The sequence below is a fragment of the Hydra viridissima genome, unplaced genomic scaffold (genome assembly GCF_058129835.1).
Source record: "Hydra viridissima isolate aposymbiotic clone 2 unplaced genomic scaffold, HvirCarnegie_v1 scaffold_12, whole genome shotgun sequence".
Lineage (NCBI taxonomy): Eukaryota > Metazoa > Cnidaria > Hydrozoa > Anthoathecata > Hydridae > Hydra > Hydra viridissima.
Window position 1 is genome coordinate 14,672,514 of NW_028324311.1, and position 23,141 is coordinate 14,695,654.

The 23,141-nt window shown below is 29.0% G+C and overlaps 4 protein-coding genes across 5 annotated transcripts; 1 reads left to right on the top strand and 3 right to left on the bottom strand.

Moving 5' to 3' along the window:
• Window positions 1–622: 622 nt before the first annotated feature.
• LOC145194205 (uncharacterized) lies at window positions 623–4,962 on the top strand. Its single transcript, XM_090069740.1, has 5 exons — window positions 623–892; window positions 972–1,028; window positions 2,946–3,150; window positions 3,264–3,403; window positions 4,553–4,962. Exons 1-5 carry the CDS (start codon window positions 725–727, stop codon window positions 4,673–4,675), a joined length of 693 nt encoding a protein of 230 aa, XP_089925866.1. The 5' UTR covers window positions 623–724; the 3' UTR covers window positions 4,676–4,962.
• Window positions 4,963–5,327: 365 nt separating this feature from the next.
• On the bottom strand, window positions 5,328–10,682 carry LOC145194204 (uncharacterized). The gene is made up of 2 exons (XM_090069737.1): window positions 10,537–10,682; window positions 5,328–8,548 (listed from the first exon to the last, which is right to left on the bottom strand). The coding sequence occupies exons 1-2, from the start codon at window positions 10,553–10,555 to the stop codon at window positions 5,412–5,414; spliced, it is 3,156 nt and encodes a 1,051-aa protein (XP_089925863.1). The 5' UTR covers window positions 10,556–10,682; the 3' UTR covers window positions 5,328–5,411.
• Window positions 10,683–11,423: 741 nt separating this feature from the next.
• Window positions 11,424–12,059, bottom strand: LOC145193856 (coiled-coil domain-containing protein 86-like). The gene has a single exon (XM_080071385.2). The coding sequence runs from the start codon at window positions 12,015–12,017 to the stop codon at window positions 11,655–11,657; it is 363 nt and encodes a 120-aa protein (XP_079927511.2). The 5' UTR covers window positions 12,018–12,059; the 3' UTR covers window positions 11,424–11,654.
• Window positions 12,060–16,469: 4,410 nt separating this feature from the next.
• On the bottom strand, window positions 16,470–22,521 carry LOC149881460 (paxillin-like). 2 transcript variants are annotated; one of them, XM_090069739.1, is made up of 8 exons: window positions 22,368–22,521; window positions 20,421–20,546; window positions 20,196–20,252; window positions 19,989–20,102; window positions 19,292–19,477; window positions 18,867–19,180; window positions 17,515–17,745; window positions 16,470–17,238 (listed from the first exon to the last, which is right to left on the bottom strand). In XM_090069739.1, exons 1-8 carry the CDS (start codon window positions 22,378–22,380, stop codon window positions 16,972–16,974), a joined length of 1,308 nt encoding a protein of 435 aa, XP_089925865.1. In that variant the 5' UTR covers window positions 22,381–22,521; the 3' UTR covers window positions 16,470–16,971. The 2 variants fall into 2 exon arrangements, with proteins under 2 accessions (XP_089925865.1, XP_089925864.1); XM_090069738.1 differs by lacking the exon at window positions 22,368–22,521 and adding an exon at window positions 21,189–21,266.
• Window positions 22,522–23,141: the final 620 nt, after the last annotated feature.

The following is a 23,141-nucleotide window of genomic DNA, read 5'->3' on the forward strand; positions in this document are numbered from 1 at the left end:
TAAATGGTAAAGCTACAAAACTTCATGACATGAATTTATTTTAAAGTTAAAAAAAAAAAAAAAAAAAAAGAAAAAAACTAAGAGAAGATTTTTCGAATTATTCGACAAAAGTTTAAAAGAAACAACTTTGAAAAATTTAAAAGAATTAAAACGAGATTTTTCCATGTTTCAAAAGTATCCTCAAGATAAACCAACTGTCAATGTGTCAGCTCAACTGTCATATTGTCAGCACAATTGTCATGGTTACAACTCAACTGCCATTGTATCAACCCAACCGCCACCTCGTCAACCAACTGTCATTATACCAATCCAATTGCCAATGTATAAATCTAGTTGTCAACTGTCACGGTGTCAACCCAACTTGGCTGTCTCTTTTTGAAATAAATATTTTTAAAAAATGGCATTTCATTATATAGCATTATACTAAAGAATGAGTAATAACTTTTTTATCGGTACGTGGTTCATAAAATAAGATTACTCCACACAAAGCAACGAAATAAAAGACTAAACAGCGTCTCTTCGCCGAGGTTAAAAAGTTCCATAAAATCGTGTTTTATAATGTTAAAATCAACTGCGTAGAAGTGCTAAGCTTGGTATTTATTAATAAAACGTAAACGTTTAAAAAGAAAAACGATTATAGCAACACAATTTTTTGATCAAACAATATTAGTTAACTAATGGATATACGTTAAAAATATCAAGGTCTTCTTTTCAATTTAGCAAGATGTTTAAAAAAGTATTTGTTAATAAAAATTTAAGTGCAGCCATTTGCGTTCTGGCAGTTTTTGCGTCATTTTCAGCTATACCAACAATTATCGCTGGCTTCATCAATCTTGCAACATATGAAGCAACAATCATCAATGCATCAGCAGGCATATGGTGCGGTTTACTGGTAAATTAATTTATCCAATAACTGTTCATTTAAAAACTTTATACAGTTTATTATAATGTTGTATTATGGCATGATTTAGCTGTTGCTGACCGTATTTTTGGGTTTTTTGACCGTGGGTACACGAAATATGTTTTTAGTAAGTATTTCTTTTATTACTTTATAAATTATGATATACTATTGCAATAGAAGTGTTATTCTTTCTAAATTAAAAATGAAGTACTAGATGAAGCCTCGGAACGGGTCAACTTTGATGTAGATTATCCATTTCCCAAAATGTCTGGATTCTAATACGGTCGGTAATTCAAATAGCGGGAAAAATATCGTTTTTCTATTCTAGGGACATCTATACGAAACTTTTAAAAACCGACCAATGTAGAGATGTTTAATAAAAACTATTTAATTCGATTTTTGTTTTACTGGGAAAACTTGTTTTGGAATTTTTTTTTTTTCTTAAAATCTCCCTCATGCTTTAAAACATCTCTCATGCTTTAAAACATTGTAATTAGAAAAAATATTCTTCACTGTCATAAACACGAAAAGATCAGCACCACCTTATATTTTCTACTTATATCTGTTAAGTTTTTAGCTATCAAAACTTTTAAATATTGCTAAAGTAAGCTTAGATATCATTACAGTTACCTTATTAAGGCATTGTGATCATTTTCTACATGTATAATGGAGGTAATTGATTTCCAAAACTTGTGACAACTTCTCCGTATTAAAAATGGCTCAGTCTCTTCATTAAGGTAGCAGATCCCCTTAAAATAAAGTCATTTAAATTTGAGTTGTAAGACATTAATTACACTAAGTTTGCTTAAAAATAAAGTAAAAAAAAATTGTTCATGATAATTATGGAAATTTTCAAACTTGGTTTCAAGAGTTCTCCCAAAAAAGCAGACTCTAAATTCTCAGGGTTGATTTCATGTTATGAGTATTTTTAGTATGATACCTGATTATGAGTATTATGCCTAAATCCACTTTTGAATAAAATAGACTAATATTTGTAAATATGAGTTTTTTTTAGAAAAATTTAGGAGTTAAGAAATCACGATAGAGAAAACAGCTCCGAAAGTTCTTACAATAAAAAAAAATGACATTACAGTTCTCATTCGTTCATATAAGTCTAGAGAACAATTATATCTGAATACTTACAAATAAACTTAACAAAGTAGATGTTTTTAGAATTTTAATTCCTTTAAAAAACATGATTTTGGGGTCAAAGAAAAGTAAACAAATGTTGTTACAAACAAATGTTATTAGTTAGGAAGATGTTTCAGAGAGGTTTAGCATCGTTGATGGTTTGGTTGAGTATCTTGAATGAAGAATTTAGAGAGCTACATTTTTGTTGATGGAAAGATAAATACAAAATCACACCAAAAAGATTTCAGACAAAGTTTTAAGTTCTTTTAATGAGACCAGGCATAGTTCTGGTAATTGGATCTTCCAGTGAGGTTCTGCTCCAGTTTACAAGGTAAAGTCTTTACACCAATGGCTAGAAATTCACATCAAAATTAATTAGTCAAAATTTAAATCTGTTAGATACGAATTGTGTTAAGTGTTATAGGACATGGCCAAACTCAGGCAATAATCTAAATTTAGATTTAATGCAATTCTAAAGTAAGCAGAGGCCTACTTTTCAATAAACATTGTATGTGCTGTTACTGATGATTGGCCTTCACACTAAAAGGCTTTTGTGAAGGAGAAGGGATGGTATTTTGAATAAAAAGAGTTAACTTGACAAATATGCAAGTGCAATAATCTTTTGTTTTAATTTAAATTTAACGTACACGTTTTTTGTATTTAAAATCCAAAACTTTGTGGCAGCATTTAAGGCAGGACTAGATATATCGTGACTGATAATTGGCCATTAGCATGAAAAATTGAGTAACACAAAATGTTGTACTTCTTTTTGTATTTTTTATTTGACCCAGGCACGTAATTATGGTCCTCCGATTTAAAATGAATTTCGACGATCCTAAATTAATATTCTGACTTATAATACATTTTAGCTTTTTTGATTGATTTATTTTTTTACAACTTTTGACTCTTAAAGGCTGGAATGTACTTGCTAGGAAACTTATTGTGCCTATGTGTCTGCTTATACGGTATTAAAGTTTCCGCTGATTACTACGTGAGCTTTAAAGATTACCAAAGCTATATGGATAACGATGAATATACTTGCTTTAATTTACAGTCATCATGTGTTTGTAAGCAAAAAAACAGCAACTCGAACATCCCTTTTGAGGATAGTTTTAGCGGTAAGTTACGACCGATGCTGGTTTTTTATTGCAAATTGAAACTACTAATTTTTTTCGTTCAATGAACCAACAACTTCGATTTCTTTATGAAACTTTTAAAATCAACATTTTAGTTCCTGATTGCAGCATGTACGCGTTTGGAAAAGATTTATGGTTGTTCATTCTTATCTTGGTGATAACTTGCTCGTTTTGGTCGTTCAATGGTTCAATCCTCGGAATTGCTTGCTTTGTAGAAAAAACAGGCATTTTCAAGGTAAGATAATCATTAAAGATATTTTAATAATACGACGCATTAACTGCAACACTTTCAAATAATAGTTGATAACACGTAGTAATAAACACAAAAAATCAGCATACATGCAAAATATTGAATTAGAAAAGCCTGTCTTTAATTGAAATTTTAAATTAAGTTCTTTTTTGTAAGATTTTTCTGAAAAAAATGTTTTGGTATAAAAATCTAAAAAATTACAGTTACATATTCTGAAAAATAGGGTCTTTTTGACTGTAAAGATGTTTTGTGTTCTTATGTGGTTTTTGAGTCATTAAACACATTGTTAATTGGTTCGAAAATAACTCATACATAACCGATTGTTTACCAATCTGATTGGTAGATAAATCCATTCGGATAATTATTGAATTTTCCATTTATCTTTTCTCTTGGTAAGCCCAGGTTTTCCATCAGCAATATATTTAATAATTTTAAATAAGCACACCCTGATAAAACTTACAATTATTAATGAACTTTTTAAGTTTAATTGATTACTTAGTACTACAAATACCAAAATAACTTTGTGCCTACCAATTTTTGTATTAAATTTTTATCAAAAATTTAATACAAAAATTGCTAGGCACAAAGCAAGTTACTGCATTATGCTCACACTTACATTTATAACACTAAACGGATTTAAATTGATTTAGTTGTAGATGTGTAAAAAGGATAATTGTATTAAAATATATACAATTCAAATTGGAAAGAAGTACCTTTATCCACAAAACAAAGTGGAGCCATCCATACTCTTAGTGTGGCCAGAACTACCCTTACACCCATACTAATAAAGGTTGATGAACTAGGTTTGTCGCTAGTAATGAGCAACATTAAGTAAATATCATAAATAACGTACATGTGAAATGTCACGTGTACGTTTGTCATGCGAACAAGCGGTTGAAAATATGAACACCGGCAAAAGTGATGTTGGTTTCATTTGTAAGTTTGTAAATACTAGTGGTAACGGAGTGAAAATTTGGTACTGAAGGGTGCATAAATGAAACAAAAAAATATTTAAAACGATCATCGTAGTACAAAGAATGCGGAATGTAGTAAGTTTAATGCCAAAAATCAAAATTTTAGATAAATCTTGTCTGCCTTAAAATTATCTGATTTAAAAGATTCTCCTTTTTTTAGCGAAGTAAAGACCCAATCGATGAAGCGCTTGACAGTTTAGATCAAGCTCCTTCCGGTGTGCGTGGAACTTACGAGTTCGACCGAGGCATAATTGAAAGAACGAATCGATCAAGGGTGATGTAATGAGCTCATCCGTTGATATTTCAAGCTCATCCGTTGATGTTTCATTGGAGTTTATTTCGTTATACAGCATTTTTCTTCGCGTTTTCATAGACGTCATCAATTTTTAAAAGATTTTATTTTTATTATAAGGATATTTGAAAGCATAAAGAATCTCAACTTTGTCAGATAAAAACGTAGATTACCACCGAAAAGCGCACAACCAAATGCCAAAAGTTGTAAATTAAATCTCTTATTTTGCACATTGTACCTGGTCACTTGCATCTAATAAAAGAAGTACATATTCATAAGCAATTTAACTACGCTGAGTTACCATGAGAAAAGCATAACCCTAAAGTATGAGATAAAGCCGAAAATATTATTAGTCTTTATAAACCTTTCATGAGAACTGAACTGAAACTTGATTTGTTTATTCATTTATAAACAGCAGTTCAAATGCGATAAAAAAAAAAAAAAATCAGACGACAATATTTAACTGAAATTAGTATATCTCAGAGGAACAGCGAAAGAAAGTTTAACTTTTAAAAGGTTCTTCATCGCAGCTTTAATAACTTCTTTTTAATTTTTTTTTTTTTTTTTTTAATATATCGCTATCAAAACCTTTTGGATTTCCACTTTAAAAAAAACTAAAATTAAGAAGGAAGCACAAAATAAATAGAATATAAATAAATATTAGAAAAGCAAAATATATATATATATATCAACTAAGCTAGTCAAGTGATCAATCATCACTTTTACATCATTGAGCGTCTTCGTTCGTTGTTTCCACAGTCTGAGAAACAGCATAATGTAAAAGCTCTTGCATATCATCAGCAACCGCAGACCCAGCAGACTCAATTGTTTCCTCGTGGCTTGTTATATAACCGTTTTCGTAGTATGCATGTTCAGGTTGATTTTCAACTGCAGTGGGTATTACATGTGCAGCAACGCTCAAAAGTTGCTCATAAGTTTCTTGATTGTAATTACGCACTACGTATGATTCAACTTGGCGTAGTAAGTCTTGAGATATTATATCTTGTCCTATCAAGGCGTTTCCTTCGACTTGAGAACTGTTAATATGAACGCTATTCTGAGTGTACTCTTGACCTGCATCAGAACTTTCAACATATATCTCATCATCTTCATGGTTTTCAACGTAAAGATTTCCGTCCTGAAGATCAGTAGCTTCTAAATACACATGATCTTTATCTGAAACATCTCTTATATCTTCTTCATCGACGTATAAGACACTGCCGTTGTCATCTTGAACCATTGTCACACTTTCGCTTTGATCTCTTATTATAAAGCCATTTCCTTCTTGTTCGTCTTCAACATAATCGTGTTCTGATTGATCGTCTATTTGTTTTTTGTGTTCAGCCAGTTTTGAACACGATGGAATATGAGAGACAACAAAGTTTCCAAGAGCAGAGGACTTATCTTGTTCAGGTAATATCTTAATTGAATGTGAACCGTAATTTGTAATAATTGGCATATCGTCATCAGAATTAGTAACTATCACTTTCCGAGAATCCATTAGATCACCGATGTTATGACTAATAAGTGTTTGAAGCACGCTTTCAGCATGATCCTCAAGTTCGACTTTGTTGCTTTCCGATCCACTTTCTTCTTCATGTTCTGTACTATTATTTTTAACTAGAGTTCGAATATAGAAACCCTTGTTTTGATTGACATTATCTGCTATTTTCTGACCAATAATACGAAGTTTTCGTTGAACTTCAGCATCATCTGTCCCTCCTTCAATATTTCCGAGAGATATTGAAACATTAGTCCCTCTGATTTTGAATGTATTAACTTCTTTATCTAAATTATTTTCTGAACTACGAGGATAATCTGCATAAACCTCTACAACATGATCCTCTCCGGCATGTGATTTCTGGTGGCTAATAAGGTTGGAGCGTTGTGTAAATGCTTTGTTGCATGTTCCACATATAAAAGGTTTTTCTCCTGTATGTACTCGCATGTGATTTGTTAGATTAATATTCTGAGCAAATAGTTTGTCACAATATGTGCATTTAAAAGGACGTTCGCCCGTATGAATTCGAGTATGGCGTTTAAGATTGCTACTCTGCCGAAAATGAAGATTACATACATCGCATTTGAACGGTTTTTCACCGGTGTGAATACGAATATGACGTATAAGTGTTGTTTTGTCGCAGAATGATTTTTGACAAACAGAACAATGGAATAACCTTTCACCACGATGAATTTGTAGATGAATGTTTAAAGTACTTCGGTGACAGAAAGATTTCTCACAAAGATCACACTGAAACGGTTTAATTCCTGTATGCTGGGTCATGTGACTCTGCAGTACGCTTTTTTCAAAAAATGCTTTATCACAAAGTTCACATTGAAAGGGTCGTACATTATTATGATGACGCATGTGAATAGTTAAATGAGTGTTCCGCCGAAAGGCTTTTTCACATACTGAACATTTAAACGGTCGTTCACCAGTATGTACCATCATATGCTTTTTTAATGTGTCCATATGAATAAATGCTTGGTCACACTCTGGACATTTGTGAGGTTTCACACCAGCATGAATTTTTGCATGTGAAGCTAGGTTGGATTTAGCACAAAACGTTTTCTCACAAATATCACACTTAAAAGGACGTTCACCAGTGTGCAGTTTTATGTGACTTCGTAAATTGGATTTATGAGCAAAGGCTTTATCACACTGACTACATTGAAATGGCTTCTCTCCTGTGTGAGATCGCATATGATTATTTAACACATTTCGACGTACAAAACCCTTATGACATATTTCACATTGAAATGGTTTTACCCCATCATGAGATGTGATCATGTGATCTCGTAAATAATCACGACGCTTAAACTCTTGATCACAATCATGACATTGAAACAATTTTTCTTTCTGAATTTTCTTTATGTTAGGTTCATCTGAGTCTAAAATAACTTCAATCGATTCATTAGACTTAATATCTAAGTTATCAGCTGAAGAGATGTCAGGGACAGTTAAAACATTAACTGATGGAAAGTCCATATTTTCTGATTGTGTATTCAAGTTATCTTTAAAATCTTCTGCTAAAGCGTTATTTAGAATTTTTGAAGGAAGAGGAACATCCTCCATATATGATTCCATTGTACAACGATTTTCAATGCCATTTTCACTTTCAGTAACACTTTTTTGAGGTGCTGCATCTGAAGTACTTAATACAGACATTCCTCCTTTGGAATTAGTTGGTGCTACATAACAAGCTTTTCGTTTACTTTTTGTAGTATCATTTATTGAGATTAAAGAAGTGGAAACTTGGATGTTATACTCAGCTGCAGCTTTCAGCCTATTTTTTTCTTGTGCATGTACTTTCATATGAATTTTTAGCTGTAACTTTCTAAAAAATGATTCACCACATTGTTGGCAAGAAAATCTTGTTTTAGGTGTTGCAAACTTTGTTATTTTAGGTGTTGTGATTTTGGTTTTAACAGATGTTGCAATTTTGGTTTTCATAGGTGCTACAATTTTGGTTTTCGTAGGTGTAGCAACTTTAGTTGTTGCAGGTGTTAGAACAGGTATATTTTTAACTAAGCTACTCATATCTTCATTTTCTTTTTTTAGATCTGATGTCACATCTGAATAAACTTCTTTTCTGTGCCGTTTTGGATATGTTTTTTTAGGAATGTCTATTTTTGATTTCTTTTGAGGAATTGCATACAGCAATTTCTGATTTTTATTTTCTTTATGTACAATTTTATCTTTTTTTATAATTTTATTTAATGCAGATTCCATAATGTCAGCATCGTCTGTAGATAACTTATCTTTGTATTCATTCATTTTATCATCATCAAACTGTGAAATAATCATGTCTTTGTTTACCCCACTCACTTTGTCTGGATGAAAATCATTCATTTTTAATTTTACTAAAAATATGAAGAGTAAAAAATATATAAACCATTTAAAAAATCAGCATATTTAACAAAATTTAAAATCTGAAAATATAAAACATGCAATAACAATTTTAAACAATAAAATACTCGTAATATAAATTAGCGCTACACCAATGCAGGTGAAGATAAAAGAATGTAAAGTTTTCATATTTAACTTCATTTTTACAAATAAAACTTGGTTTCCAAACTTTATGACACACACTTTGTTAAAATATTTCGCTGATAAGAAATACCAAAAAGAAACTGTTTTTAAACAAAATCTTATTCATATACAGCTTTCAAAACTTTTCAAGCTAATTTAAATTTCATGGACTCATTCTTTCTTGTAAATAAAAATCTGATTTTATTACTTATAGCAATGCCTGTTCCCTTTAAAAATGCCTGTTTATTTGATACAAGTTACAAATGTTTTTTTGTTAGTACTTTTAGCTGAGTAGAAGCCTTTTTTAGCAAACTTTAGTGGTTTGGAAAGTTACTTCTTTAATTGGGGAGAGGAGAATCACCCTCTGAACAATAAACATTGTAGATATTTTCTGAACTTATTTTTAAAAACATTCTGACTTATTTTTTACCCATATTTCTTTTTAAATATTGCAAAAAGTATTGGTTTTATTATTCTATTACCACAATTTGAATAATAAACATTCCATTCAAACTAGTATTATTTTGTGTTTTTTCAAAATACTTTGACTCAGAGAACCTGAATAGATTAAAACATGATTTTTATAAGATTAAAGTTAAATCTCACTCTTCCTTGTTGCCCCTCCCCCAACTTTTAATTTTGCAGGTAAAAATATGGATGAAATGGATGGTTTGATAGTTAGTTAACTTTTGATGTGTAACTCTCATAAGAGAAAAGAAAGCTTATATTTAATGGATCAAAAATAAACGATCTTAATTGATATATGTCCAAAGTAATTTGAACTATTGTTGTTCAATAAACAGAAAGAATATTTTTAAACTTTTACATTCAAAATTTGAAAACTATGATCTTTTTCATCCAGTTGCTTTAAATAGCTTTTTATGGTTAAAAAAGGAAGAAAAATATACAATTTAGTTATTATTCTTTTCTAGTAACTTCATCCCTTGACCTGATGGTGATCAAAGAATATTACTGATTATGTATAATACAAATATTACTTCTTTTACTGGTTTTTTCATTAAGACTTTTACTGTTCTTTAACTTACATTGTTGATTATTACATATCATTTTAAAGAGGTTTTCAAAGAGTTTTTAAAGATCTATTTTTACTTTTATTTGACAAGCAGTTTATTTTAAAAGTCAAGATATTAAATATAAATAAAGATTACTTATGGTGATGTGCACGCTATCATTTAATAGCTGTTGCTGTGGAGACATTCATAAATTTAGAATGTTGGTGTTCTTATGATAGTAAGCACTCACCACAAGTAAAATGCAGTTTTTATTGAAATTTCCTCTGATCACCCCTCAAAATTGAAAACTTAACAAGCATCAAAAAATGGTTTTAAATATGTTAAATGTATACAAAATACTTGCTTAAAGAAGAATGATATTTAGTTGATGATAGATATTGAAGCTTGAAACATATTAGTAGTTATTATTACATTTTGAACATTAAAGCTCTTACAAGTGAAAACTGCCATACTAAATGGTTGTATAAGCCAACTCCTTTCTTTCTCCAAAATACTTTTGAATACAAGTTCATATCATTTACTAACCCTACATATTATTGTGAAAAAGTAATGAGCTGTTGACCTACTTTATTTCCTGGAAATCCTTTTGGAAGAGAAATTGTCTAGGTATAGGGCAACAATAGAAACAAATTATGATTTAAGCACAAATCATTTTTACATCTTTATAACTAAACATAGCTTATTTCTGAAGTTTTCAAAATCCATGTTCATTTTTTCAACTGATAACTAATGAAAAAACTTATGAAAATAGTTTACAGTAAAAAGCAACATTATGAAAAACTTACTAGCCAGTGTGATAATCATTAATCAGCATATAACACTGTACAAAGTATGGTAAGCCCTGGCAACTAAAACACTTGATACCAAGATAACTAAATACTTTTCATACTGCTTCATGCTAAAATTAAAAATTTCAAAAAAAGGTTTTTATTGGTAAATGATGAAACTTGCTAATAATAATATATAGTGTAATGATATGTAATATAATAACATGATATAACATAATATAGTAATATTGTTATAACTAAAAAATTTAAAAAAAAATGATTTTACTAGTTTGATGTTTTAGTAAAACTTGTTTCAATTAAAATAGAAAGTTTTGAAGCATGTAATAACTATTGTAATTTTTATTTATAAGAGTTTTTAAAAAATGTAAATGCAAAAAAGTAGCAATTATAAAACAAAACTCAAATTTAAAAATTAATTTTGGATAATTGACACTTAATTATATGAGGTGGTGAGAGTCAAAGTGGTATAACTCACTTCACTACAACTTTTCAGGGCAGAGCATTTTATCCCATTAAGCGCAAAAAAAAATCAAGTTTAATGTTAGAGATTTTAAAAATATTGGATGATGTTAATAAAAGACTGTTTTATTTATTGAAACTGTTTGAACTGTTAATGTTTTTACAGGTAATAATAAAATTAAGGTTTAAATGGAGTTATACCACTTTGACTCACCACCTCGTATGTCAACATCAATTCAAAAATCATATGAAATTCACTACCCTAGTTTCCCTCCTTCATTTTAATTGTTAGAAATTAAAAGAAAAACAAAAATTCAGTCTAGAGAAAAAAACTTTAAAAGTTGGGCAGCTTAGATCTTTATTGGTTTTTATATATTAATAATAGGGTAATACTATAGTTAAGCATAACATTTCTTATGAAAAGCTTTATAGTCAAATTACCACCATTTAATCATTTCAAACTTTTATATACAAAAGTTATTATCCTGCAAATATTACAGAGAATTATCACCGTTAGCTAGGTAAGATTGCAACAAATTTTGGCTCTCAGTCCAGGAAAGATTTATCATCAAGCGAGCCAGCTGTAAGTGAACCTAAAGATTTAGGTAGGCATTGTTCTTATGCTTTTAAGGCATGATAGTAAAAAAGCGAGATGTCTAACGAGTCTCAATCTTTCGCAACTGTTTTTTCTTCATCCTCTTTATTTTACTAGAATCGGTGATTTTTTGGACAATTTCTGATTTCTTAATGTTTTCCTCTCTTCTCTTTTGGTTTTCAAGCATTCTTTCGCGTTTTTTTTGCTTTTCCAAAATAACAACTGCTTTCAACTCCTTTTCGTGTGCTCTTATAGAGTCCTTTTCTAACCTTTCTTGTTTTCTTTTTGTCCAACTTTTATGTAAGGACTTGACGTTTATTATATCAGACTTTCTTTTTCCTTTTCTTTTCCAAACTCTACCAGATTTGGGTTTTCCTCTAATAGAGTCACATGAAATCCCCTCTTTCTTCTTTGAAACAGCCATAACGGCTTTTTGTATCGAAGAGAAAGACAAGCATCGTTGCTGGTGTTTGTAAATGCGCGTGCGCAGTTATAATAATGGCGGAATGTGTATTTTATATTCATTATTAGTGATATTTCATAGTCAAAATTTTAGTAACAAAAAGTTTTACAACTAGTTTTTCAAAATGAAAAAATCAATTAATATTTTTTGGTATAATGATAAGGTAAAATTTAAAGAGCATCTTTATGACGAACGGTCAGAATTCAGAAGGTTAAAAGTTGAAAGAAATGTCCAAAAAGAAAAATCCAGAAAGAATCGAAAAAAGAAATTCTTTCACAGTTAATTTTTGTACTGATATCAAAACTTTGATTATAAAATTTTTAATTTATTATAATATATGCTCATGACCCGTGAATGTGTGTGCTGTATAGGGATGTGTTGAAAAATTATTTAAAATGTTGGGCTGCTATTTTTTAAGGAAGCTTTTGGAATGAACGTTAAATTAATTTTTGATCGTTGATTTTTTTTTTTTTTTTTTTTTTTTCTTTCTTTTTTTAGAGCTTTTTTGCAATCTAAGAAAAAAAAATGCTAGAATTAAGTTTGCGCGTTGCGCGACGCTGTGAAAGTAGATTTACATCTAACACCATCGACTTCAAACTGCTTCATCTTTTTCAATAAAAACCCCATTTGACTTACTTTTTAATTAGCACACTTTTGGCGTAGCCGCTCGACCGTGCAATCTTTAAAAACTTCTGACTTCAAATATGTTCTAGTTTGAGGCAATATTTACATATGTGTTTCATTTAGGGTTGCGGAAAATGAAGATGAAGTAATCGCTAATTTACTATAACGATCATATTTTTCGCAAAAGATTAATAACTAAACTATTTCGAGCTCCTAATTTTTTTTTTTTTTCTCAATTACAAATTTAATATAAAATTAAGAAAATATATATATGTATGTATGTATGTATGAATGTATGTATGTATGTATGTATGTATGTATGTATGTATGTATGTATGTATGTATGTATGTATGTATGTATGTATGTATGTATGTATGTATGTATGTATGTATGTATGTATGTATGTATGTATGTATGTATGTATGTATGTATGTATGTATGTATGTATGTATGTATGTATGTATGTATGTATGTATGTATGTATGTATGTATGTATGTATGTATGTATGTATGTATGTATGTATGTATGTATGTATGTATGTATGTATGTATGTATGTATGTATGTATGTATGTATGTATGTATGTAAGTCTCGGGAAAAATGCTGAAAATGCGTGAAAACCTATCGATAACAAATTTGCACTCTTTAATCATTCGTAAAACTGTACAATATAGTGTTTCAAAAAAAAATCAATACTCTATTTTTTCTATTCCCTACAATAAAAAAAAGTTGAAGCAGTTGCACAAATATTAATGCATCCAACGACCATAAAAGCTCCACAAAATTATTCTTGTAAATAACTTTTACATTGAAGTTTCTAAAAATTGAAGCAACAAATAAAATGTCACACTACTTTAAAGTTATTTACAAACTAAAAAAAAAAAACCCGCCGATTGAATTTGAAGTGTTTTTATTCTATTTGAGCCCTTTTTTTTTTTTTGCTTTGTTAGGTTTGATGTTTAGTCGTTTCTAGTTAATTATATGAAGGTATCTTTGATCAAATTATGTAGAAGTAAACCAATGATAAAGTAATGCTGAGCATAAAATGTCACCTGAATGTTTCGATCAGTAACATATCAACCCAAAAACAGCCTGTCTGTCAAATGTTTGTTCCTGTCTGTCTGACTGTCAAAGGTCTAACAAACCTGTCTGTCAAAAGTTTGTCAAAAACTTGTTCCAATTAACCAAATTAACGTTTCTTGGAATTCATTTTTTCTGAAGAGACAGTAAATAGAAACGAATAAGTTTTTAGGGCCGCAGTAACTCATTCTCCAAAGATTTTTAAATAGTTTTAATTGATGATAATTCAATTATGTGTGTGTGCGCGCGTGTGTGTGCCATTACAAAGTCCAAATCTTAATCCAATTGAACATCTTTGGACATACAGAAAAAAATCATGAAACCAAAAATTTGTTTTTCGCACAAAATGAAAAAGCCTGGACCAAGATACCTATCAAGTTCCTTCGAACCTGTTGTCGTTGAACGCCGAAACGTTATCAGGCTGTTTTTAATGCAAAAAGTTGTTCAGCTAAATACTAATAAAGGTTAATTATTGGAATATAAATGGTGGGAGATGTAAACCTATGTGATAGTGTAATTGGATTGATTAGAATTACAAATTACAAATTTTGCAACTCATTTAATACAACTTATAGAGTTTGATTGCAACTTATAGAGTTTGATTGGTTCCAAATACTTTGGAATTATTTTAAACTGTTGAAATACCAATATTATCTTTTATAAAGAATCAGCATTCACTGCCTAATGTATCTTCTTAAAGGTTGAGGCAATTTTTCTCAGGATATAAATATTTGATCATCCAATGAAAAAGTTTTAAAGATTTGTATTCAAATCTAATTTGTGACTTAGCTGAGTTGTTGCAAATATCAACTGTTGTGCAGTTCAAGGTTATGCACGAGAAGGCTTTGCGCTTAAAATTGGCATAAAACTTTTATTTTAAATTTGTGTTTAAATAAGTTTTAGACACGAATACAAATTTTAGACAAACCACAAACATAATTTAAAAAAATAAATAAAAGTTGCATAAACGATTGCAATTTGATCGAAAATTGCCTTGAATGCTTCATAGCCAAAACATAAAACCTTCTCGCACGCTGTTATACTGAGAGCGTTTAATGTTTTGCACAACTTCTGAGGTACTTTTTAACTGCAAAAGCAAAAGACAGGTAAATGGTGATCAAAGTTAAAAATAATTACTCAAACTAAACAATTCTGCTTGGATCACTTTTAATAGAGACATTTATGACTTTCTCTTTGTGTCAATTTCAAGCGCTGCACAGTGAGCAAATTTTCATAAAGCCAAAAGTCAAAAAATGAGAACCTTTATTTTGATCTTATTATTTTGTAATGAGGTAAGCAAAGGCTTGGTGCATTTTGTGCCTTAAGAAAAAAGTTCATAAATTTTATAAGTAGCTATACTCACACAGTAAAAAAAAACTGGCATTGTTTATGGTATGGTCTCTTGGGTTATGGTCTCTTGGGTTATGGAAAAAAGCACCTTTTTTTTTGCCTATTTCCTTATTTTCTTTTTCAAGTTATGATTTTTTGGATTCAAAACGGCGGATTTTTTTTCAAAATAATTAATGAAATAACATTATGATTTAGATATAAGATATTTTTAGGAAACTGATTTCACACAATCCTATGAAACAACAAAATATTTGATGGAATACCCAAAATGGTAGACTTCTTTCAAAAGAATCAGTAGAGTTGCATAAAAACCTTAAGATATTCTTTTTTTATATTTTTACATATCTTTATTTTTTTTTCTTGGCATTGAAATAATATAGCTTGGGGATAATCTGCTTGAGGTTTGGCAATCACAACAGTGTGTAAGGACAAATTTGTTTCTAGGTTCCAATAAATGGCGGGAAAAAACTAAATAAAGTCTTCTCAAATTTAAAATTATATTTGAAGACAGTAATCAAACAAAAATGACATATTTGAAAACACATGATTCATGGTTAAATGCTAATAGTACAGTAAGATATTTTAAATTTTTACAGAACTACGATTGAAGCAAGAAACAATGTTTCCTTTACCCAATTGTCATCTATTACATGAAAGAGAAATTGGAGGCATCTTTTTTTTTTGCGTAATCTCAGATGATTTAATCCATGATGTTAGATTTATCCATGAAGTTATGCGTCAAACAATTGATTATATCAAAACTAATCTTTGTCCAATAATCAAAAAAATTATTTATTTTTCTGATGGCTTTTTAGGACAGTATAAAAACTGCAAACAATTTTATAATTTATGTCATTTTAAGATGAAATCCATTGTCTATACTGGAATTCAAGAAACATCTGCGGACAGATAGAAAAAGAACGTTTAAGAAAATCTTTCGGGATTTAGGGGGATTTAGACGAATTTATTAGGATTTAGAAGTGATTTTTGGAGAAGAGAATAGGAAGATATTCTCCTTATGGAGAGCACAAAAAAAGAAAAGAGAAAAAGCTTGGATGGGTCGACTATTTTTAAATTTTGATCAAGAGAACGAAACGCTGGAAAAACTGTGGAAATGCGTTCCATATAAAGTTCAACCAAGTTAGCACTTGCAACTCAGATGAGGCTTCCTACTCCCAAGCAGGCCATCTGCAAGTATATTGAAAGATTAGATATAGTTATAGGTATATAGTTATAGGTAGATATAGTTTACATCAAGGGTAGTTTGGAACACTACCGATGCCGCCATCTTTAGCGCACTTCACCCTAGCGTCGCAATTAATTACCCTAGCCCAATTGCGAAAAAATAAATCTACAAATGAAGCGGTCCTGAAAGTCCATTTACTATGAATTATGAATAAAAATTGTAATTTACAGACATTAAAAAAAAAACACATAACTTTAAACTGGACTCTCTAACTCGTCTTGAATCATGTCATAAGAATCGTTAAAAAAAGCTAAGAAAAACTTATGTAACTATAAAATAAAAAAACTCTGTTATTCAATCCTTACTGACCAAATATTCAAAACTTAATGACCAATCATCTTTAACTTCTTTTGAAAACTTCTCCAATAAAAATATCGAAATTAAAAAATAAATTCTAAAGATTGTAAAGAATACAAAAAATCTCATCATCATCAACAACACAAAGCAATAAGAAAACATCTATGAAAAAACAGCGCTAAAATAAGCAATTTGGAAGATACTTCTCTCTCTTCGCTTCGCTTACCAAAATTTTAGTTTTTTTACAAGTAAAAAAAAATAATAGATTTTATACAAAACAACAAACAACATGCAACAAATAAATACATCAAATCTTATCAACCAAATAATTTGACAAAACAGGCGTGGCAATACGGTTTATCGTTCTGCTCTTTAAACGTACCCTTGTTTAATTGCTTCAAACAAAACGCGCAAATAAAATGCTCCGGATGAAACTTACGGTGCATGGCTGTAATGCAACGCCCTGTAATAGGCTTTTGACAGCTGTAACACAAGGAACCTCTGCGGGCATGATAATGCATCTCGCAATATGGCATACCCTCGTGCTCAAAAAAACTACCGCCCTGAAAAGGTTGGTGACATTCCTAAAAAAAAAAAAAAAAATTAAACGAGTTTTAATGATAAAAATTCAATATTCAAGTTGCCATTGTCATATTTTTAAAGAAAACAGTAGGAAGTGACTATAGGAAGTAATTATATCATTAACTAAGATTAGATCACTGATGATGCTCAAATCACTTTCGTTATTTTTGTAACCAATTGGTAATATTACTTTTTGCATCATGTTTAGTTAAGTATTATTATATAACATGAAATCCTGTTTAAAGAAATCAAAAAACTCTAAATAACAAAAACCATACCATGCACACAAAACAGTGAGGATGCCAATGACCATTTAAAGCAGATATATAATTATCTATAATAGCTTTATTGCATCCAGAACATTTTGGAGCAAACATTCGAAAATAATCTTCCCTGCAGTATGCTTTTCCATCTTTCTCATGAAACCCTGATTCCCCAAATGGCAGATTGCATTCAAAACATACAAAGTGTTCAGGATGCCAAGTGCGATCCATCGATGTGACACAAGACTAAAGGAAATGTTCAATTAGGCTCTAATATAGTATACTATTACAGTTTTCAAATTTTTATAATTTTTGTATATATAACAAATAACAACTTAATTCTGTAATAATTTATTATGTATTATCCAATGTAAAAAATAAAGTAATTTGTCTTTGTAAAATTTAAAGTTCTTAAGCTTCATATTAGATCAAGCTTCATTAGATTAAGCTTCATATTAGATCTTCATATTTAGAGATCAAGTAGCAGAGATCTTTTTATTTTTGATTAGGTTATTTTGCTACAATTTTTTTAATTCCGGGGATGATGTGGCAATTTTTTTCTATTTGGTCCTAAGAGTGGTCTCAATAAATTTTAAGGGTGGCGTCAATGAATTTCAGGTAAACATATTGTACATTTCTTCCAATTCTCAATCCAATTCTCCAAGTTGATTTTTTTTTTTAAGACTATGATGTAAATTATCAATCTGCATATAAAAAATATCATAACTAAAAATATATTAAAGTATATTAACCTTATTCCTTGATTTATTAGTTACATTTTTAAATGCTTTGATGTGTTCATATCAAAACATTTAAAAATGTAATGTTTTTTTAATACTAAAATTTCAACTATGTATAATTTTTGAAGCAAAGAAAAAATTTACCTACAGTTCCAATATTTAAACAAAAGTTAAACAAAAAAAAACTAGAAGATTTTCTAAATAGGTAAGCATGTAATGTTTATTTTAACATGTATAAATAAACTCTTATTTTCATCTTAAATATTCCAGAGGTAAGAATTTTGTATACAGGAAATTCAAGCCTCAAAAAATTATTTTAAAAACATTTATTAACTCGCATAATCTAAAATGGTACCAAGTAGAGCTAAGTTTACTGGTATAATCCATTTAAAAGGACACAATTCCAAACACACGAGAAACCTTAGATAAAAACTTTTAGCTTGTAAATAACAAGAAAAAGTAACAAGAGGGAGAATATATTTGAGATTGAATAGAAGTTTTCATTAGGTATTTTTTTATAGCTTGGTTCTTTACGCTTTCAAAATTTTAACCTTAGAATTGGCACCCTTTGTATTGCATTTAGTAATGACAAAACTTAAATAAAAATAATCTTAAAAAACAACTCACATCAAGAATAGGTCCTTGGCATGCAAAACATTTTGGAGCAAACTTCTCATGATAGTCTTCTTCACAAAATGGCTTCCCATCTCTCTCGAAAAAAGTTTTTGTACCTAATGCAGTATCACAAACATAACAAGTAAAATGCTCTGGATGCCATGTTTTCCCTAATGCAGTACATACCTGCCCAATAATTTGCTTATCACAAGCACCACATATTCCCTTTGTAATTGTTGTTACACCTTGTTTTGACATATTGGATTGTAGACTTCCCAACATAGAATCAAGGTTATTAGTTTGTTGCTGGCTTGGAAGTGGGACAGCTAGAAAATATTATGAAGCTTTGAAAAAATTTTACAAAAAGAAAACATGGCAGGTTGCAGTATTTGTATACTTTTGTGCAACTTTCAAATTGTAATTCCCTGTCTACTTACGTGGCTTTTTAGGTTTTTTGTCAATGCTCGCATAGTCAACTTCATCAGTTGGTGGTTGTGGAGGCTTTTCAATTTCATTACGAGGTTGCTGCTCCAATATAGTTGGATTTCCACTGGCTTGATTGTTAACTTTGAAATCAGAGAGAGATGCCATGAGCTCGTCTAACTCCTTTGTAGCACTTGATGCTAATTTTTAAATAAAGCAATCTTAAATGGCATCTTTAAATTTGAATAAAGACTAAAATATTTACACTATTGAATTTAAAAATACTGATTTAAGAATTGGTACATAGATTTTAATAATCACTTATTTATCATATTTTCATATTTTATTTTTCATCTTTATTCATAATTAACTCATTTTTTGAATTTAAATAGTATGTGAGAAAATAACAAAAAAAATATTGCATCATTAAAAATATTACCATGGAACATTTAAAATTCTGAATAGAATTATACTTTTATATGTTTTTATTAAAATAAAAAATTTGAAACATCAAAAAGAATTTTATCAAGATTTCTTGAAAACTTGACAAACTTTGAAACTTGATTTAAAACATTTTAAGCCTTAAAAATAAAAAAAATAAAAAAAATAAAAAAAAAAAAAATAGGACAAAAGTAAATTTTTGATAGCAAACTGGTAATAAATTAATCAGAATAAAAACAGAAACCACAAACAACTAAAAAAAAAAATTACCTGTCTTTGATATATTTTGGTCAGAAAGTGTTGCCCTTACTTGAACTGGTCTATTTTGCATTGTTGTTTTTGAATGAGAAACAGTGTTATCAAGTTCTTCTAAAAGGGCTTCCACTAAAATTTTAGAAATTAGAATTTTAAAATCATATCCATATAAATCACAAACAAACAAAAGATTAAAACTCAAGATACAATTTTTACACTTACCACTGCTAGCACTTGCGCCATTGGATGGGGATGAAAATGGTGCTGCCCGTTTATTAACTGAAATTCAAATGAAAATATATAAAATTTTACTTTAAAATGCAAAAAGGAAATATTTTATTTTTTCGCTATAGTTAAAATGGAATCCATTTTTCTAAAAATTTATTTGTGAAATAAAATTTAATTAAAAAACTTTAAAAAAAAAAAAAAAAATCAAAAGGAAAATACTTGTGATATTTATATTAGTTTTCTCTTGCTTTGATTGAGGTAGCAAAAATTCATCATTGATGGAGATTGAAGAAGCTTTGTTGGTACGCTGTGGAGTTGAATTCTGCAAATCAGCAAGTAATGCATCTATGAATTAAATCATTTAATAAATTTGGGTTCACTTTACTTAAAATATTCTTTATAGTCTGTTATACTAAGGGTTAATAGCTGATTTGTTTTTTTAATTAATTTTAAATAATTATATTTTTAGAGCTTTTGAAAGTACATCAAAATAGCTTGTCCAACTATGGAGCTCTGACTATGGAGCCTGACTATGGAGCTCGCCTGACTATGGAGCTCACCTTCCTCAAACAGATAACTGTAATTTTCCTTGAAAAGGTTTTTTTGAGAACTAAGTACAGAATGAAGAGTTTTTTAACAAAATTAAAAATTAATTGCTTTTTATTTAAAAAACCAAGCAAAAAAAAAAAGGAACACATAAATAGTGAAATATGATACAATTTTACAGGACAAAGAATATAAAGTTCAATTAAAAATCTCTGAAATTACAAGGAATAAACAGAAAATGAGGACAGCAAGACACAAAGAAATATGCCAACAGCATATAAATACATTAAAACATAATATTCACAGAAATTTTGATATTTTTTAAAAACGATATATATATATATATATATATATATATAGTTTTAAAAAAATATCTGTAAATAAAAGTTAATCTTGTTTATCAAATAATATCCTAGAAATGAGGTTCTTTATACTTCCTACCTAGAAAATCTAAGTTTTCATTTATCTGTTTATGCTGTTTATCCATTCTTGTGCAAAATGATTTTTCAGTTAGGACCTTTATCAGTTGTAAAAAGGTTTAAAATATTATATATATATATATATATATATATATATATATATATATATATATATATATATATATACATATATATATATACATATATATATATATATACATATATATATATATATACATATATATATATATATATATATATATATATATATATATATATATATATATATATATATATATATATATATATATATATATATATATATATACTATATATGTCAACTGTTATAAAACAGTTTTTAAGGAAAATAAACCATGTATCAAAGAGGTATAGAGGTATCTAAAGGTATATAATTCTTGCATGTACTCTAGGTACTAATTTTTTAAACATTTCTAGTGCTATATAAAGTAACTATAGCTTTTGTATATCTGTTTGTTTTTTTTATGTGTGGAAATTATACTTATACAAAATCTTTTCATTTTGCATATTTAAGCAGCTTTTATATAAAATATTCAGAGGATGAAATGTGAGAGAAATAATTGCATTAAAATTTCATATATATCAAATTTTATTGACACAAAAAAATACTGCAACATTAGTTTAGAGCATGGTGCGAAGAACTCTTAATTCAACACCGTTTTAATTTCGAAAAACGTACCATTTTGTTTTACCTTGATTATTCAAAAGTTCAAAAGAAAACATAAACACAACGATAGGCGTTGTCACACCGTCAATATATTTTTAAAAATCATTAACTGTTAAACCATTTTACTTACAACCGTACTACAAACAACGTAGGTAAACTTTCAAAAAAATTATATGAGTAAATTTTTTTTTTTTTTTAATTAAAGTAGTATCAGTCGAAGGAAATCATGTAAACGGAAATATATGGAAACAAACCAGAATTATTACGCAAAATATAATTTTTTAAGTTGAAATTACCAAAACGTGAAATTTATTCGGAATTAAGAGTTTAGCTTTTCCAATTCCCAAAAAACCATACTCATTAAAAATGAGCGCATATTCGCATGCATACTTATGTATCTAAGTATGCATGTGAGTATGCGTAAACACACCACATCGGTAAAATATTTGAAAATTTCCAAGTATTTTATAATAATATTAAAAAAAAATTGCCTACCCAAATCTTCCATGACCAATTTTGAAAGTATAAAGCTACTTCATAAAATATATTGTTTTCATCTACTAGCTAATAGACAAGGTTTAACCGAAGCAAAACAGCTTAGGGAGACGTTTGTCGTCTACTTTGTCTTGCTTATTAAATCAAAAATAATCAATGAAGGGGGTGAGGTTTAACAAGTTAGCGCAAAAGATAACTACTAATATTTTGCGCGATTGAAATATCTTTGTTGTTAATATTTGCATATATCGTTATGGATATTTTTAGCATGTGAAAAAAAATTTAAATTAAACTTTATGAATAATAAAGGAAGTAGTTATAAATAAAAAAAATTGTAATAACCTCCATTCTTTAATCCTTTTAATAGATCAAAATTGATTAGAATACGAATGAATTAGATGTTACTTTCTGCATAAATTAGGTAATGTAGGCAGAGCTGAAGTTCTGATTTATCACGCGTTAAACTTTTGCTTTCGCGCTCGCACGTTAGTAAATTTCTTTTATTTAGTAAATTTTTTTTTATTATTTGGTATGTAATTGGTGTTTATTATTATGATGATTATTCTGTACGAAATTTTTCATCAAATGTAATGTTGCAAAGGTTAATTACATAATTTTTTCCTATTTAAGTTATTTTTTAACGCACTTAAAGTTTAGTTGTAGCCTACAATCAATATATCAAACATTGGTGTTTGAGAATTGAGAGAGATGAGGGGCAAATAGAAGTAAGTTAAGAGGAATAGAATTTTAGAAAGGCAAGGAACTAAAAAATAT